This window comes from Bufo gargarizans, chromosome 11 (assembly GCF_014858855.1).
Source record: "Bufo gargarizans isolate SCDJY-AF-19 chromosome 11, ASM1485885v1, whole genome shotgun sequence".
NCBI classification, from domain to species: Eukaryota; Metazoa; Chordata; class Amphibia; order Anura; family Bufonidae; genus Bufo; species Bufo gargarizans.
In genome coordinates this window covers 53,701,588-53,721,070 of record NC_058090.1, presented here as the reverse complement: position 1 = coordinate 53,721,070, position 19,483 = coordinate 53,701,588, and the positions used below count along the sequence as shown (strand labels likewise).

General features: G+C 40.7%; 1 protein-coding gene across 5 annotated transcripts in view; it reads left to right on the top strand.

Annotated features, from left to right (window-relative positions):
* The window catches only part of RYR3 (ryanodine receptor 3), a 684,284-nt gene that overhangs the window by 367,697 nt on the left and 297,104 nt on the right, over positions 1-19,483 (top strand). For 3 of the 5 annotated variants that reach the window (XM_044272377.1, XM_044272376.1, XM_044272380.1), the window contains exons 48-52: positions 3,673-3,893; positions 6,277-6,367; positions 8,329-8,469; positions 12,878-13,059; positions 15,278-15,356. In XM_044272377.1, coding sequence (XP_044128312.1) covers positions 3,673-3,893; positions 6,277-6,367; positions 8,329-8,469; positions 12,878-13,059; positions 15,278-15,356 — 714 coding nt within the window. The remainder of the gene's footprint in view (positions 1-3,672; positions 3,894-6,276; positions 6,368-8,328; positions 8,470-12,877; positions 13,060-15,277; positions 15,357-19,483) is intronic. The other 2 variants (XM_044272379.1, XM_044272378.1) reach the window with 1 other exon arrangement.

The window sequence follows — 19,483 nt, the reverse complement described above, 5'->3', positions numbered from 1 at the left end:
GAGGATTCTCAACGACAACATCAGGCAGTCTGCAGAGAAACTTGGCCTTGGGCACGAGTGGACATTTCAGCATGACAATGACCCAGAACATACGGCAAAAGTGGTGAAGAAATGGTTAGCAGACAACAACATTAATGTTTTGGAGTGGCCCAGCCAGAGTCCAGACTTGAATCCAATGAGAATCTGTGGAGAGAGCTAAAGAACAAGGTGATGGCAAGAAGACCCTCCAACCTGAAAGATTTGGAGCTCATTGCTAAAGATGAATGGGCAAAAATACCTGTGTAGACATGCAAAAAACTGGTCTGCAATTATAGGAAGCGTTTGATTGCTATAATAGCCAATAAAATCTATTGATTATTGAGAAGGGTATGAATAATTTTGGACTGGACACTTTTTGCTCAAATGTAAATAAAAGCTGAGAAATGTTTTTTTTCCACAATAATGCCTCTTGTACATCGTCTTATTATCTTTTGGGAGACACCTATGTCATTTCCCATCAAAACATTACTTGCTGGTTGAATAAAAGTAACTTTAAGTCAAAATTTGCCAGGGGTATGAAAAATTGTGGGCAGCACTGTAGGTTTGATAGAAAAGTTCAATTACATCTTGTGACTTATTAGTTTTAATCTCTGCTCATTCTAAGCTTAAGAGTTCAGTGTATGGTCCTAATCAGCCATTGACTGCCTTTTCTGTAAATGTGTGCATACCGAGATAGCTGTCCATCACTAAGTAGGACCACCCCTGGACTAAGCATGGAAACACGAGGGATCTAAATGGATAAAATTACAAGTTGTTCTTGAACTTAATCCACAAATGTATATAATAGTCTACTCAGCTCCTGCTGCTCTGTAACATGCTGCCTGCAGGTTGCATTGCATTTTTAATTTGACAGGTTAACTTAAATAATAGCGAGTTATTTTAAGGAAATACAATTTTGACAATAATTAACTGGAGTGAAGCTTTATCGTTTCCAGGAGAGTTTAAGTGCGGCTATAGAAAAAATGTAATAATGTTAGTTTAAAGGGAGTCTGTCAGCTACTTTGAGCGTTTTATTCCACTCATATCAAGATTTAGCACAGTTGCCCAACTTAAAGGGAACCTGTCATCAACTTTATGCTGATCTCACTGAGAGCAGCATAAAATAGTGACAGACATGCTGATGTCAGCGGTGTGTCACTCATGAGCTAAAAGTAAGAGGTTGCCGAGAACCAACATCATAATTATTGCAGCCCAGGCCCTGAGAAGAGTCAGATCTACCTGAGAAGAGTCCTGGTTATTCCTAATCTCCTGCACTCTCCCCATCTGCTGATGATTGGCAGTTCTCTCCTAGAGAGAAAGGGAGAAAACTAGGTAGAAGACGGTCAGTCATCAGCAGGTGGGCAGGGAGGGCAGGACTTCATGAATAACCAGGACTCTTCTCAGGTGGCCGGGACTCTTTTCCAGGCCCAGTCTGCAATTATTGTGATGTTGGTTCTCGGCAACCATTTACTATTAACTTATAAATGACAGACCGCTGAAATCTACTCACCTGTCTCTACTGTATTCTGCAGTTAGTATCGGCAGCACAAAGTTGACAGGTTCCCTTTAAAAATAGTACCTGTATTGTTTCTTTCACTTGTCCATAAACAGAAAAAAAACACTTTATAATGATATGCAGAGGGCAGCGTTATGACTGCAAGTGCCCTGGCCCCTCTCTGGTGTGCCCAGATAACCGCTCCCCTTGGATTCCTTTGGCCTGCCCTCCTCTCCTTATTCATTCTCCTGCTCTGGTTTAGTTGTCACACGAGCAGCGGTCACCACCAGGCCCATGTGCGCTATTAACATCATTGCCTCTGCCCATAGTGGGCAGAGCAGTGTGCATGCGTGGGCCTGGCGGTGACCGGTGAGCACTAAAAAAGATCTAAACTGTCATATGAGCGGTCTAAAATGCTCAAAGTAACTGACAGACTCCCTTTAAGAACTTTTACAACTTTATAAATTCTGTTGCTATGATGAAGTTGTAAATTGAAAGTGTGTTTTATGCTTGTGAGCATTTTTCCTAGTATTTTCTTCTTTTTTGAATTTGCTGGCGTGCTTTTGTTGTCTATGTATTTTTGCTCGATTTAACGGATAAGAATCTAGCTTTATCCATGGGTCTGGTATTGCAGATCAGTGGCATTCTCTTGAATAGGGATATGTTGTAATGCTAATCACAACCCATGGACAAGAGTTGCGCAGGTACTGAGAAAAAAGCAGACCTCCACAACAGCGCTACAAGAGAGAGAAATCTCCCCTGGCATAAAATCTGAATATAATATGAAGTCTATCTCCTTTCACCCCCTTAGAAGATGTTGCAGTGGCAGCCATCTTCTGCTCACTTGTTCCCCCTGGTACCCGGTGGTGTGGACCTGCCGTTCACTGTTCCCTTTTTCCTGGCAGTCTGCCCTGTCCCTTCATGCAACTGCGGCCAGCTTTCTCTCAGGGCCTATCTTCCTCTACCCACAGGGTGCACATGCTCTCTCTGGATCTTAAAGGGCCAGCACACACCCTAATTGTCACTAGTCAATGGCTGGCCACCTTGTGGTAACTTATGCATCTCCCCCTATGGGAAAGTGCCTGAGCAATAGGTTGTATAGCTTGCTTATTCTCTGCAAATATGCTATAGTTTCATTTGTCTGCCCGTTTACAGACTCTGCCTGGTTTCCAGATTTGAACCCTTGCTGCCTACTCAAACTGTTTATTGGACTGCATGTACTCTGCCTGCCCTGACTGATCCCTCAGTGGTCCATACCAGTGCCTTTTGACCCCCATTGGTCAGCAGTCAACCAAACAGATACTGCTCCAGGAGGCAGCAGCCTAGTTGTTCCCCTGCAGTGAAGTCCAGATCTCTGTACAGGAGTTAAAGGGTGAAAACTAGTGGACTTCCAGAATAACACCCTTCAGGAGTAGCCCCAAGTCCAATCTGTTTGGTTGTCACAGTGGTTTCACAGTCACTGTTGTAACAGTTTGCAGAGGCCATGGCGCACACTGGCCCACCCAAAATAAAAGCTAACCATTTAGCATTGTCGCCAAGAGCCACTTCTCCACTATCTTAATACCATTTTGACCTTCCTGGATGCCTTCACCACTATTGCTCCTGTACCCACCTCAAGCTGCAGTGTCTGCACAATAAGGGATAATAGATTTGCTTTAAAACTTTTTTTAGTTGCTGTAACTTTGCCATTTTTTGTAAAAATCCCATATCCGAAAATTAAGAGTAGAAGCTCAACTGTCTAGATGTCAGGAGATGTGGAACTCACTTCTTCAGTGTACCAAGAAATAGAGAAAATTCAGTGGGGCGGAAGAAGAGCTGCTTATTTTTATATCCAGGATGAAATTGAGAAAATGCAATTACCATCGATTCATAATAATTATTTTAAAATCCAGGAAAGCCCTTTTAACAGATTTTGCTGATTTTTGATTTGAGAAATGTTCTGGTGTGAACCCAGTGTCTAAGTTGCAGAATTGTCCATAGTCCTTTTGTCCCAAATCTGCATTACTGTCTTGTCTTAGTCACCTACCTATTGTACAATGCATATTATCTATACTTGTATGTAGATTCATTTCAATGTACCTGTTAGTTTTTTTTTTAGCCTACACTGTAACGGTATCTCTACTAATACTATGTCTTAAAGAAATTGCATCTTTTTACAGGCTTCCCTGAGTGTCACAGAGATGGCTCTTGCCTTGAATCGATATATTTGCTCAGCGGTACTCCCATTGCTCACCCGCTGTGCTCCTCTCTTTTCGGGCACCGAGCACTATGCAGCATTAATTGATTCTACCCTGCATACAATATATAGACTGTCCAAGGGGCGTTCTCTAACCAAAGCTCAGAGAGACACCATTGAAGAATGTCTGCTTTCAATATGCCAGTAAGATTACATTTTTTTCTATTTTTGAAGAATACCTTAAAAATGTATTTAAAAAAAAGATGCATTTTTAAACACTATCATTTTATGGTTCTGCTAGACAGAAAAAAAGTATATGGCTTCTATATTTTAGTTTCCTGGTTTTTTTCATAGCAATACAGACATGTACAATACAAATGTATTATATGTTTGGATTGCTTGACTTCTGTTGTACACACAAGGTACTACGGTGCATATCTCTTTTAGTTTTTTTGCTGAAAAATCAATATCAACTCAACACTCCCACGTGTCTGCAATCTTGTTAGCCAAAATAACACAGCAGGTAGACAGATACCTGATCAAAACTATACATTTATTAATTCAGATTAACCATTTGAGGAAACTGCACCATAAATGTATGGTGTGTGATCCTCTTCTTTAAACCTGTGCCAATGGATGACATGGGTTTAAAGCTCCTCCTCTAATAGCAGAAGTTGAGGTGGTCAGCTGTCTAAAGGAAAGCCAGAATCGGTTTAGTACCACTTTTGTCTTTTCTTTTTCACCATACAAAAGCACCCAGCAGAAAGCAAAAACACCACCCTTGCCATCGCAAACTGTGCCATACCTGTTTTGATCATACAAGACTATGATAAAAAAAAATCACCTTAAAAAGGGATGAACAAACAGTGTCTTGTTGACCCTCCCAAAAAAAAACATCAAAATAATTTTGACAGCCAAACAAATAAAAAGACTAAACCAAGTTTGCAAAACATATTTTGTCATATAAGAGGGCTTTCAAGCGTTCTTACATTTAGACCTTTTTCTACGCCTAAGGGCTCATTCACACGGTCGTAGGTGGGCAATTTGCATTCCCCAATGCTTGGGCAACCTCCGTGCGGCCGCCCGGATGACTCCAGACCCATTAAATTTGAATGGGTTTGCATTCGTCCGTTCCGCAAAAAGATAGCGCAAGTTCTATCTTTTTGCGGAACGGAAGTACGGAACAGAACCCCCTCGGAAGCACTCGTAGTGCTTCCGAAGTGTTCCATTCTGTGATTCCGTTCCGCACCATTCCGCATCTCCGGATTTGCGGACCCATTGAAGTGAATGGGTCTGCATCCGTGATGTGGAATGCACACGGAACGGTGCCAGTGTATTGCAGATCCACAAATGCGGTCCGCAATATGGCAATGGCCAGAATAAGCCCTAAAACAGGCATAGCAAATGGTAAATCAGACGGGCCTGACGGCCTGTCCCCGACCACGCCACGCCCACAATTTTAGACCTGGTGTGAGCTGGGAGAAGTCGTAGATTGCGGCGCAACTAGCTGTTGCACCGCAATCTGCGCCAGAAATACTCCAAATTTAGGTGTATTTCAGATTAATAAATGATTCCTATAGTATTATACCTTTTACTGCTTATGTCTACTATGCACTACCTTCTATATAGTGTACATTTTAAGAAATGGAGCAGTTTTGTGGATTGGTGTGCGCAATTTCAAACTCCGAAACAAGAACCTCTTTGACGTAGGCATCATGCAGACATGAGAAGCAGTAGATGTCATGGCTGCATCTGTTGTCATGGAGATCTGTGTCTTATGTGTATTTTGTGTATTTTTTATGTGTAAATAAAGTGAAATATAAGGTGATCCACTTAAGTATGGTACATAAGGGCAAGGTCTAGTCATTAAAGGGTTTCTGTCACCTGAAAAATGGGTATTAAGCTGGCTGACATGAGCGATGTGCTGATGTCAGTGCCATCTCACTGCCTGCCACCGTTATTGAGAAAACAAGCTTTTATAATATGCTAATTAGCCTCTAGGAGCGGGGGGGGGGGGGGGGGGGGAGCGCTGCCACTGCTCCTAGAGGCTCAGTTTTACCACCTCTGACCACACTAGATTGACAGGGGCAGGCATCATTAGTCTTCTACCTCCGGCCCTGACTGCAGTGTAAATCTCACGCCATTCAGTATTCGGCGCAGGCGCAGTGCGGAAGCTGGCAGCCCGCGAGTGCCCTTCACTCACTGCGCCTGCGCCGAATACTGAACGGCGCAAGATTTACACTGCAGTCAGTGGAGGAGGTAGGAGATCAACGATGCCTGCCCCTGTCAATCTAGTGTAGCAAGGGGTGGCCAGAGAACTTTTAGCATATGTTAAAAGTTCGTTTTTCTCAATAACTGGCAGGCAGCGAGATGGCACTGATATAGTTATGTTCAGCTGACATCAGCACATCACTAATGTCAGCAGCTTAATATCCATTTTTCAGGCAGGTGACAGAAACCCTTTAAGCCTGCTGCCTGAATAACAGGAAATGTATGCACATATGGATATGGAATGATGCTTTTCCCTGAAAAAATATATATATATTTTGTCACCTCAGTCATACAAACTTTTCCTTTTTTTTTTCAGTCATATGCGGCCTTCCATGCTTCAGCAGCTCCTGCGGCGTCTGGTTTTTGATGTCCCATTGCTCAACGAATACTGTAAAATGCCTCTGAAGGTAGCTTATAAGCATAATTTATAACCCAGTATGAACATAATAGGTTGTGTTACTGTACATTGTATGCTAAGATACCTGCCAACTTCCAAAAATGGGATAAAAAGAGGTACAAGTCGCAAGACTATTATGTCACATATGCTAATTTTTTTGATGCTCAGTGCCAGCCACGGGGCCCCAATGACATTGTCAGCCATTGTCAATTATACCATACTAGCGGCAAAGTATATAATACCCACATGCATCTGTGTCTTCTCTGATAAGAGCATATTTACTGGCTGCTCCCATTTCACTTCTTTCTTTGCCAAAGGTTTGCTATAGGAGGCTGAACTCTCACTTACAGTATGTTGAACAGTTGTGTGGCATCCTTGGATAGCATAGCACTCAGTATTGAGTCTGTTCATTGTGCAGGGAGCAGTAGTAGATAAGCTGCAACCATCACTTATTGTGAATGGTGGCTCTTGTGTTTTCTTTCTTTAGGTTTATATTGTGAATAGTGCATTCTGTCTTATCTACACAGAGGTGTTATCTGTATTTGTCATCCTGCCTGTGATGACAATAAGATGACTGTTGAAAAGTGGTCTTTACAGAAAACGGTATATGTCCACCTATTTTTAGGCTTAGTGGCCATCGTATAAAATGCAGGATTTTTTAAATATAGATAGTGACATGGAAAATTAAGAACTGTCATCACAAACATTCTTAACTGTATATGTTTATATGATTTAAAGAATAGATTGATAATTTTATGATGATACATTGATTTTAAGGGTACTTTCACACTTGCAGTGTTAAAGTTTTCCGGTATTGAGTTCCGTCCTAATGCATTCTGAATAGAGAGCAATCCGTTCAGTATGCATCAGGATGTCTTCAGTTCAGTCCCTCTTACGGTATTTGGCCAGAGAAAATACCGCAGCATGCTGCATTATTTTCTCCATCCAAAATTCCAGAACGCTTGCCGGAATGCCGGATTATTTTCCATTGAAATGCATTAATGCCGGATCATTTGCGGTCCGAAGCAGGGGCCCGGGTGACACACATTCGTGTGCATGAGGTCTTACACAGAGAATGCTATCAGTCATTGATAAAATCTCCCCCTGTACAGCTATCTTTGTATACACAAATGTATGCTACCATTGGGTTCCTCACCGATCATGTGAATAGGGATCCCGTATCCTGTGGAATCCCCAAAATGGCAGGTCAGGCAGCAGGCAACCAATTCTATGACCGTTATAGAAGTAGCTTTTCTCTGTACTCGGTTGTAGATTGTTATTCTTTCGTTTGTCTTCACACTTGTGAAAAATTAATGCAATCCGGATACAATCTGGTACTGAAAAAGATGACAAAAGTGATTGAACTTGCTAAACCATCAGTTTTTTCTTGAACAGATCCTGACTCAATCCATATCACTTGTGTGAAAGAGGCATTAGTGTTTTATATTGCTGATATTAAGTCATATTCTTTTGACTGTCATGCACCAAGTATAAGGGCTCTTTCACACAAGCGTGTCCCTTGCGGGAATCATGCTCTGTCTGAGAGGGGGATCGTGCGTTCTGGACTTAGGAAGCACATGCCATTATCATGATTTACAATGCTGGGTGCCTCTGCATGACCTTTCTGTAATGGAATCATAGTGACAGCTTTATGTCCGTATGATTCCATTACAGAAAGGTCAGACAGAGGCACCCAGCATTAAAAATCATGATAATGCCATCCGCTTTCTAAGTCCAGAACGCACAATCCCTCTCTCACATGGAGCGTGATTCCCGCAAGGGACACACTCATGTGAAAAAGCCCTAACAGTCTTATTCATGCTTCTGAAAAATCTTGTTTGGAATATGCTTTACGGTATGCTGCAAAACAGCAATGCACCTCATGTCGTGAATATATTTTAATACACTTGTACAGTGCACTGTAGATATTGGGTAAGTAAAATAACTCAGTCTTTTTTTCTTTGTTTGTAGCTCCTGACAAACCATTATGAGCTGACCTGGAAATATTACTGCCTTCCTTCTGGATGGGGGAGCTTTGGTTTGGCCTCAGAGGAGGAATTGCACTTGACAGAGAAGCTGTTCTGGGGTATTTTTGACTCCCTTTCTCATAAGGTATTTTCCCAGTCTGATATAGTGTGTAACATTTTCTACCGTGGATTTGTGTCTGACTGTGTCACATTTGGCTGCTGTTTGTCAGGATCTAGCTATTTTCTATATTGGAAATGTATTAATATTTCAGTCAAGGATTTTCATTAAATTCACTGAAGCCAAACAGAATAAAAAAAAAAAAAAGATTATTTTTTAATATTTGAGGCATTAAGGCTTAACTTGCTGGTGAGGATAATAAAACGCACACAGTGACAGAGAAGCTTCTGTATCCCGGAGATTTACTGAACAAAATAGCACGTAAACAGTATAAAAAAAATGAAAAGGTAGCCCATAGCTGTACAAAATTCCATTTGAGACCATTTAATTAACGTAATATTCCTGCCTGTAAGTTGTTCTTGCTGTGTAATCATTTTCTGTGAATTTCCTTCTGAAAACTGATTCAACGTTAACCACATTCTTGAAGAGCGCAGTTCGTGCGATGATGTATATAATGAAATTCAAAAAATGTAAAACGAGCGCGATGTATGTAATATTCTGAAAGTCCTATGAAAGATAAGTCACCCGATGTATGGGATATTCGTGATGAGATGTGACAGGCGTTGAGGACGGTGTGGTGGAGTGACAGATATTCTGATGCTGGATGCTTCCTTTGCCCGGCGTGCTTGCGACAGGGTTGGCTTGCTCTATGCAAATTAAACGGTTAATATTTAATTCCATTTCATAATGCGATAGTTTTATTGCTGCGATCCTGCTCAGAGACGTATTTTCTTGAGCTGTGCCGGCCTCCCAGGAATCCTCTGGCATGGATCGCTGACAGGAGATAATGAAATCATTATTCTCTCTGCTCGGTTATTTCTTTAAGAAAAAAAACAATAACAGTTTGGTCTGTTGAGCCGGCCATAATCTCTAGGAATCCTTGGACAAGGTTTGGTTATATACAGGGAGTCAGAGACTGCCTTTAGGCAAGATTAGGATATATTGCTGCTGTAATCCCAGAATTTTTACAGCTCCAAAAAATAAGATGGAAGCTGCCCTCAGAGGATCACATGGGAATGTGTGTAATTGGGCTGTATTGGTGGCACGGTTTCTTGGTTTGCCTTGTGTCTGTGCAACGAAATGAAGATCTGTCTCAAGCCAGCTTTGCATTGATACTGCTGGAGCTTTCAGTTCATTGAAGAAGTTCAAGGATATAGCTAAAGGCTCATGGGCCCTGGTGCAGGAGTTCAGCTTGGGCCTCCCCTTCCCTCAGTGCTTTGTGGCCAGGGACAGGGAAGTACATAGCCCTCCTGCTGCTTGAGGCAAAAATTTAAACGCCCCTCCCCCCATGCCAAATGACCTTACCCCTTCACTCCATCCAGAGGTGTAACCTGACCTGTATGTACTTTCTATAATACCAGTGGCTTCTTAGGTGGCACAAGGGTCTTTGGGCCCCCTATAGCTACGCCCCTGAGGAGGTTGTATTATACGGACAGCCTTCTTGCATACTCACAGTTAAAGCATAGAAACATCAGAGAGAGAAGGGTACCCTTTCAGGGCCACCACTATGCCTAATTGGAGAACCTCTAGGCAAGAACAGCTCGCACTATGGTGGCCCTAATTTATCCAGTTATTGTATGGCTGGCCAATCAATTGAATGTTTGACGTGTAATTCTAAACGTCCCCTGGAGAAGCCACTGCCAGGTTGATGGTTGGCAAGTATGAGCTTCCTCTAGCAATAACAACTGATCACTGGGGGTCACATAAGTGGACCCCTGGGCAGCTACCATTAGTGCAATCATTCTTCATGATACAAACTTTTAAGGGCATTTGAATTTCAGCGACAGCATTTTAATATTTTTTTTTATTTGTTGCATTAAAGTTCTTTGTTGCATTAAAGTTCTCTTTTTACTTAAGTTTTGTGTTCACAGTTGTAAATTGGATGGGATTTACAGTAAAACTCCATCTTTGTAGCCACTTACATATACTAGAGGTTTGCATTATGCCTCAATCATACAAAACCCTAATACACTCATTGACAAAAAATAAAATTAAAATTACACACCCAGATCAGAATGTTATATTGCTGCAAAACTTGGCATGCAGTTATGTCTCAGGCAAGTAAACTATTACACGTGTGATCTGATTAGACACTGGCTCTTGCCACAAGAGGGCATACCAATATTTCATCTACTTTCCTATAAAAATGCTCTCAGAGGCAAATTTTGGGTAGTGTACCCCTTGATTAGAGATTGTTGACTGCTAGTCATGCCTCTATGATGCACTGGAAGATATTTTGGCCCGTTGACATTCTTTGAGAAGGGGCACATCTGAGAGAAGCAGGGTGGTCGTTTTGATGAATTGTCTGCCATCTAGGCTGGTCTGACCTGACCTAGCTGTTAGGAGGTGTTGGAAGCATTGGTTTCATCAGGTCATGCACAACTGAAATACTGCAAGCCCAGACAAGACCACCAGTAGACAGAATTGTTTGATCCACCAAAAAGCATGAGCGGCATCCACATTTTGTTGTCAAGCATCCAGACACAGGAGGCACCTTCATAACACATCCCTGTCTCTGCTCATTTCCAGGAGCATAGCAGAAGGAAGCTTGGTGTCATGGCACCCAATTCCTGTCCTGCCATTGACAGCCTGCCACTGTCACCCTTGTTTGCAGTGGTGTTGTGAATGAGAAACATGAAGTACTATGGACTGGACCTGTATTGTCTTTAGAAATTAATTCAGGTTCTGTCTGATATCTGACGACGGCCAGATTCAAGTATGGAGGCCTCGTGGTGAGCGCCTCAATCTTGCCTTTGCTGTGGAGCGACACACTGCCTCAGCTGCTGGTGTGATTATCTGGGGAGCCATCACATACAGCAGTCTGTCACCCCTAGTAGTGATACGAGGGACACTAACAATGCAGCTATATGTGCAGGACATCCTCTCATGGCAGGGCTGCCCTTTTTCAGCAGGTTAATCCTCATCCACACACAGCAAGGGTTTCCTAGGAATGTATCCGCCAGATTACAACACTTTTTTGGCCTCCCCGATTCCCCAGTCCCCAGATTTATTTTTAATTAGGCATTTATGGGACCAGCTGGGACATCAGCTTCTGCAACCTATGAGCGTGCAGGATCTACAGGCCCAGCTACAAGACCTGTGGGGAAATGTGCCGCAGGATACTATAGGGAACTTGTATGCCTCCATGCCAACCATATCTCAGGCTTGAGGTGGCTCAACAGGGTACTTTCAATTGTACTGTTTCCCCAATAAACCTAGTCTTTTGATCTAATATTGTGATACAGTATATCATCATTACATTTACACACGTAAAAGTTTCATTCAATTCCAATAACTCCTTAGTTTATTTTTTTTGTCAATGAGTGTATATTTAAGTGCCTCTAAAGGTGGAGATTGACTTTAAAGTGCATGTGTTGCTCTAACTAATAAAGTAGCAATGATTTAATACCTAGGGGAAACTTTAATTAGCCCAGTTTCCCTTAAATATAGTAATGGTCTCTAACCTGTTGTAAAACAGGTTGAAGACCACTGATGAGCGATAACCAGTTTTTATGACAAATAAATGTATTAAAGGGGTCGTCTCACTTCAGCAAATGGCATTTATCATGTAGAGAAAGGTAATATAAGGCACTTACTAATGTATTGTGATCGTCCATATTACCTCCTTTGCTGGCTGGATTCACATTATACGCTGCTCGTTTCCAGGTGTTGCGACCACCTTGTAATCCAGCAGCGGTGGTCATGCTTGCGCACTCTAGGAAAAAGCGCCGGCTTGTGTGCGCTACCACGATCTGGGCCACCAGAGAGGCCGTCGCTTTTTTCTATAACATTCAAGCACGGCCACCGCTGATGGATTGCATGGTGGTCGTAACCATGGAAACAAGCAGTGTATAAAATGATGGAGAAATGGATCAAGCCAGCAAAGGAGGCAATATGGATAATCACAATACATTAGTAAGTGCCTTGTATTAACTTTCTCTACTTGATAAATGCCATTTACTGAAGTGAGACCTTTAAAAGTAAAAGAGCAAAATGTTCCCCTTATTATTTTGTAAAAGATTAGTTTTTTTTTATATGCTAGAGATTTTTCATTATATACATTTACAGTATCTTGCATATTGCTACTAGGAAATTTTTTAGATATAATAAATGTTAGGATGGGAGGAAGTTAAATGCATGAAAATAAAGTTTGTCCTCTGTCATACAGATTAACAACTGCATTCTTGTGCATTAAATGTTGATAAAACTGAAATACTATAATGTGCATGAGTTTGCAGTTTGTTGCTTGGGACTTGAAATGCAATATTTGTAGCCTTGTTCTTTTACTAAATGTCTTCCCCAGTTGCTGCTGTGACCTGCCTGTGTTGCTGTCACTAACCATTTTGCATGTTTTTCTGTGGGACTTTCCACTCAGTTCCTATCTCTCCTGCAGAAGTATGAGGCTGAGCTCTTCAGAATGTCCTTGCCATGTCTCAGTGCAATCGCTGGTGCTTTGCCTCCTGATTATGTTGACACAAGAATTAAAGCAACACCTGAGAAGCAGATGTCCGTAGACAGCGAGGGAAATTTTGACCCAAAGCCCATCAATACAGTTCAGTAAGTTTTATTTTTTTTAGTTCAAAATAACTTACTTGTTGGAGGACATGCCATGTGGTAAGCATGTGGATCCACAACCACCTCTCTGGCAGCAAACAACCCATTTCACAACGTAAATGAAAAGGCATACACTATTGAGCAGGTTAAATCCCCGTTCCCCATCATTGCGCCAACTACTTAAAAAGAAATGTGCTTCGTGATGAAGTAATTCGTCATGGAGCGAACTTCTTTGTGAAATTCGGCAAAGCAGCAAAATCGAAGTTTTCATAACTTTGCTCAACACTACTCATCAGCATTGATTCTACCTGTGTAAATGGGGATGTGCTGCCGGCAAACAGCCGATCTGTATGGGGAGAAGTGATCGGATCGAATAACAGTCACTCGTCCCCATACAGAAGGAATGATTGCAGCTCTTATCTCTGCTCAATGAAGACTAATCCGGTAGAAATTCAGACAGGGAGTCTAGAAATTCACCACTTTTTTCAAACTTTATGCCGAGTTTTAATCTAGAATTGTTGCACAATTTTGGTACAAAATGTCAAATTTTGATGCAATTTGGTGCAACAAAATGAAAAACTGCTACACTCCTTTCCTGCTAAGCCATGCATTTTTTTTTATGCCACGTCGCTTGGCAAGCAAATCACATTGTATTTTAGTTTTTAATTAGATGCACCAAATTGTGGTGCAATTTGCGACAAGGTCTAGGTGCACTCATATTAGTAAATTTGGGTCTACAGTAAATTTTAGGATTAGGGTCAATTCACACGTCCGCAAATTGCGGGTCCGCAAAACATGTACACCGATCATGTGCGTTCCGCATTTTGCGGACCGCACATGGCCGGCACTATGATAGAAATGCCTTTTCTTGTCCAATTCAGACAGTCTTGGATGTACAAAGGTGTCTTTATACCATTAAAAATGCACACAAGTAAAAACAGCGTGTTTCGGGGAGTTCTGATCCCGTTCATCAGGTTGATGGTCAACCTGATGAAGGTTATCTGAACTCCCCGAAACGTGTTGTTTTTACTTTCTTCATCCAAGACTGTCTGAATTGGGTTTAAAGCGCTGGAGCAGGATTTCCTTTTTACCTGCGAACAAGGATAGGACGTGTTCTATTTTTTTTTTTTTGCTGGGCCGCGGAACGAAAGCGCAAATGCGGACAGCACACAGAGTGCATCTTTTGCAGCCCCATTGAAAATAAATGGGTCCGCACCGTTCCGCAAAAGGGCAGTACGGATGCGGACCCATTTTGCGGACGTGTGAATGGACCCTTAGTTCAACTATACATAATCTATTACCAATGTCAGTTCAACAGTCCTTACTTGCTATCACCCTTTATGCCTAGTGACTGTGTCCGTGGTGAGCATGTGGATGTTGGAAGCTTTAAAAACATACAAAAGGCAAAGTGTGGGGAGTTTTAAATATTTCAGTTTTTCCTTCAGCAGTCTTAGGCCACCAAAGGCTATTTTACAAAACATTTCAGTGATGGTCTGCATCAGGGTTCTTAACATAAGGTGCATGAGACCAGAAGGTGTCCATGTAAAGATTTCAGGGGTCTGTGAACTTCCATGTCTGTCAACTTAGTGCACTTTGGCCCATATAGGTTTAGAGAAAGCCCGACAAGGGTGCATGGTTTAACAGAAAAGGGAAGTGGCTTTATAGGAAAGGGGGAATGGCCCATTTTGCACCAAAATTGTGCCATAATTCTGCCGTAAAATTCTAAGCCAATTAATAGTTGTTATATAATCTGCAGGGCATGGTCACATGCTCTGCTACAGCCAATAACTGGCCTCAGCAGTGACATGGCCACAAGCAAAGCATCACTGCTACAGCTAGTTATTGAACCCCTAATTTGCATACAGGATTAATGATTTTCTTAAAATTGTAGATAAAGATAAAGGTATGCTTATTATACCAAGAAGGGGTACTCAAAGGCATTATGATTATGTTGGTGATTGCTGAGCTGACAGACCTTCCTTTAAATGAAGCAAAATTTAACTCAAGTTTTAATGTTTTTTTGTTGTGTCAATTTTTTAGTCTCCTGCAACTGTGTATTTAATGTGTTAAGTGAGTTTGCTGTGTCCCTGGATTTCTTGTAGAATTACATGATGAAATAAAATGATGTTATGCTAATCTTGAGCTCAGAGAAAGATAGCAATCATGCTGAAGCAGCTTTTTCATTTCCGACCAACATGAGAGATTATTTTTTGTTTTACAGTCTGACATTACCTGAGAAGCTGGAATATATTGTCAATAAGAACGCCGAGCACTTACATGATAAATGGGCCTATGACAAGGTACAAAACATGTCCTGTCTGTATGAATATTAATCTAAAATCACTGGGATATAAAAAGTTAGTTTTAAAGGACATCAGATCACTATATGAGAAGTAATATTACTTAGGTTTTAATGGCATGTAAAGAAGCTAACATTCAGATACACTTCCTTTAAATCCAGAGGGTAAAAAATCTGCAGACTGGTTCGTAGCAGGTTGGGAATAGCAGGTTAATAAGCAGACTAAAAAAGGGAGTTTGGGAGCGTCCAAGTGTGTTTTGATCCCAAGTATGTTTGATCGTAAATGTGTGACTTCCCATTATGTGACTTTAGATTTATAAACTTTAGGAGGGACTGCATTTTTTCGTTTATCAGTTTCATTGCATTGCATAATTTACCATGTTTTTTTCCTGGTGTAATCCCCATGAGCAAGTATGTGCTCCATGAGCGACAATACATTCCAGTGCACATCTTGTGATATGTATGCAGTATTGAAATAGCCATTTTAGGGTGCATATTGCTGTGCAAAATGTGAGACAATTGCACATTTAGAAGCCTGTATACAGCATCTAAATGTGTGAATTGCAACACTGAAATACCGTGACAATAAAGAATTTGTTACTCACTAAGCAGAAACTCACTGGGGTAGATGAGGGGAAGGGTGGTAGTATGGAGGAACAGGAAAGTTATGTATCTAGCTGGGTAAGTTAGAAGGCAGGCTAGAGTGCCAGGGAGGCTATCTCTGATCTGTCACACCCCGAAAAGTGGGCAGATGAGGGGGATGTCAGTTCAAGGATAACATTGCTGTAGCAAGATACTTCCTCTCCCAGTCAGGGAAATGTCATCTCCAGTAAGGAGGGGACAGGATTTCAGGGTAGGCCAATCAGGTGCTGGTAGTGGGAGACTTAATCATTAGGTGCAGATAGTTTGACTGGTCACAAAGACCTGAATCGTCCAACAGTGTGTTGTCTTACTGGTGCTGAAGTTTGACATATTGCAAATAGGGTTTATAGATTATTTGAAGGGGCTGGTGTAGACCCAAGCTTAGGGCTGCACCTCAATGAAGAAACTGCAGCTATTTTGGGTAGAAGGTTGGAGGAGTGTTTAAACAAGGGACTGGGGAGGGTAATTATATTATAGAAGGGGAAGATAGTGCAGATAGTGACCTGGGACTAGGTAATGGAATGGAGGGAGGGACTGTAACAGTTCATAAGGAAAGGTTTAAAGTAGTGAACATAATATAATAAACTTACAATTGTCATTCAAGAGAATGTTTTTTTTCAGAGAGGCACAAAAATGCTGAACTTCTGAAAAGCAAAATTTGACTAGCTTAGAGAGCCTATTAGCCTCACTAACCGGACAGTGTCCTCAAAAATAAAAATACAGATCCAAAATGGAATATTTTTAAAAGCATCCTGAACTCTCATTCTGAGAGGTACATACCTTCTGGGAATAAAGGTAACAAAAAATAACAATGTGGATAAATAGAAATGTGAAGGGGGCAATAAATAACAAAAACAAAGTATTTACATTTCTAAAATGGGAAGGTTGAAAAAAAGCATTAAAAAAACTATAATTAAAATTTAGAATATGTAAAGATAGATAAAGGCATCCAAGCTGGAGACAGAGAGGCTAATTGCCAAAGAAAGTAAAATTAACACTAAAATGTTCTTCAACTATATAAATGGTAAAAAGCTTAATCCTTGAATGGACGTTTCTGAACGTCCATTCAGAGATCGCATCTGCACGCTAATTGTGCCAGCTGCAGATCGGGTTGCCCCCTGTCAGTGACAGCAGGGCAATCCTTAGAGAAGGTTGTCCCTGCCTTCAAGATCGCTGTATACACAGTGCTCACCGAGCAGTCGTGTGACCGCCGGAGCTGGGTGAGTGCAGGAGCTGTCGGGTCTTTCATAGACCTCAATCAGCCCTGCACTGAGGCTGTACAGCGCAGTCCACCGCTGTACAGCCTCTCTGGGGGGTGTATTTTCCTCTTGGGGACATTTAACTTTTTTTTTGTAAATTCTTTATTTAAATTTTCCATTTTCAATAGAGCAAAGCATAACAAGCAATGAGGCTGATGCAGGATACATCTCAGCGTCAAAGCATAGGTAAAAATAAACACCTCAAAGCCCGACAGGCCATGAGACTGATGGCGAATACATCTCAGTAACAAAGCATAGGCAAAATAAATGACAATCGACAGGTCATAAACTTATAGAACCCTACTCGGGAGAACCACCACCGACTGTGGAACAGTAATATGCAACCTGAATACAAACATTATGTAGACACGGAGAGGGGGAAACAGGGGAGGGAAGAGGAAGGGGACATTTAACTTAACTTTTTTTTTTTCACTATTGATTTCTACTGTAACTGGGGCTGACAAAGTGGTTAGAGAAGTTACAGGAGAAATCAATAGTGAAAAAAAAAAAGTGAAGTTAAATGTCCCCCAGAGGTCTTGTATGAACTTATGGGGGACAAAAAGTGTAAAAAATAAAATTGTGTTAAAATAAGAAAAATTCAAAAAAGGTTTCACAGGAGTAAGGAATAAAATATATTTTTTTAAATAAAAATAAAATAGACATATTTGGTATTGCCGCGTTCGTGACGGTCGGCTCTATAAATATATCACATGATCCACCCAGTCCGATAAACACCATTAAAAAAAAACTGTGTCAAAAAAAGACATTTATATCATTTTCACCTTACATCACAAAAAGTGCAACACCAAGTGATCAAAAAGTCATATGTCCCACAAAATTGTACCAATAAAACCGTTACCTCATTCCACAAAAAATGAGCCCCTTCATAAGGAAATCGCTCAAAAACAAAAAAAATAACTATAGCTCTCAGAACATGGACACATTTAAACATAATTTTTTTGTTTCAAAAATGCTATTATTGTGTAAAACTTAAATTAATAAGAAAAAGTATACATATTGGGTATCACCACGTCCGTAACCATATGCTCTATAAAAATTTCACATGACCTAACCCCTCAGGTGAACGCTGTAAAAATAAATAAATAAAAACTGTGCTAAAAACAACCAATTTTTTGGTCAACTTGCCCAATAAAGTGTTATAATGAATGATCAAAAAATCATATGTACCCAAATATAGTACCAATAAAACTGGCACCTTATCCCCTAGTTTCCAAAATGGGGTCACTTTTTAGGAGTTTCTACAGTAAGGGTGCATCAGAGGGGATTCAAATGGGACATGGCATCTAAAAACCAGTTCAGCAAAATATGCCTTCCAAAAACCATGTGGCGCACCTTTTCTTCTGCGCCCTGCCGTGTGCCCATACAGAAGTTTATGACAACATGTGGGGTGTTTCTGTGAACCGCAGAATCTGGGTAATAAATATTAAATTTTGTTTGGCTGTTAACCCTTGATGTGTTAAAGAAAAAATTGGATTAAAATGGAAAATCTGCCAAAAAAGTGAAATTTGATCTCCATTTTCCTTTAATTCTTGTGGAACGCCTAAAGGGTTAACAAAGTTTTTAAGTAACTTGAGGGGTGTAGTTTCATTTATGGGGTATGCACTATGTAAGCCCCACAAAGTGACTTCAGACCTGAACTGGTGCTTAAAAAGTGGGTTTTGGCAATTTTCTAAAAAATTTTAAGAATTGCTTCTAAACTTCTAAGCCTTCTGATGTTCTAAAAAAATTTAATAACATTTCCAAAATGATGCCAACATAAAGTAGACATATGGGGAATGTTAAGTAATAAATATTTTTTGAGGTATCGCTTTCTGTTTTAAAAGCAGAGAAATAGAAATTTTTAAAATTGCAATTTTTTTTAATCTTTGGTAAATTGGGGATTTTTTCATAAATAAAGGTGAAATATATTGACTCAAATTTATGACTATCATTAAGTACAATGTGTCACGAGAAAACAGTCTCTGAATGGCTTGGATAAGTAAAAGCGTTTGAAAGTTTTTACCACATAAAGTGACATATGTCAGATTTGCAAAATTGGGCCTGGTCAGGAAGGGGTCAAATGGCCCGGATGTGAAGTGGTTAAAGTGTGATAAGGGAAGATATTGTAGAGGGCAATGTGGAGAAAGTGAACATATAAAAAAAAAAAAAATTCTACACCGTATTCACTGAGGAAAATGAAATGTCAGATAAAATGCAGTGTCAAAGA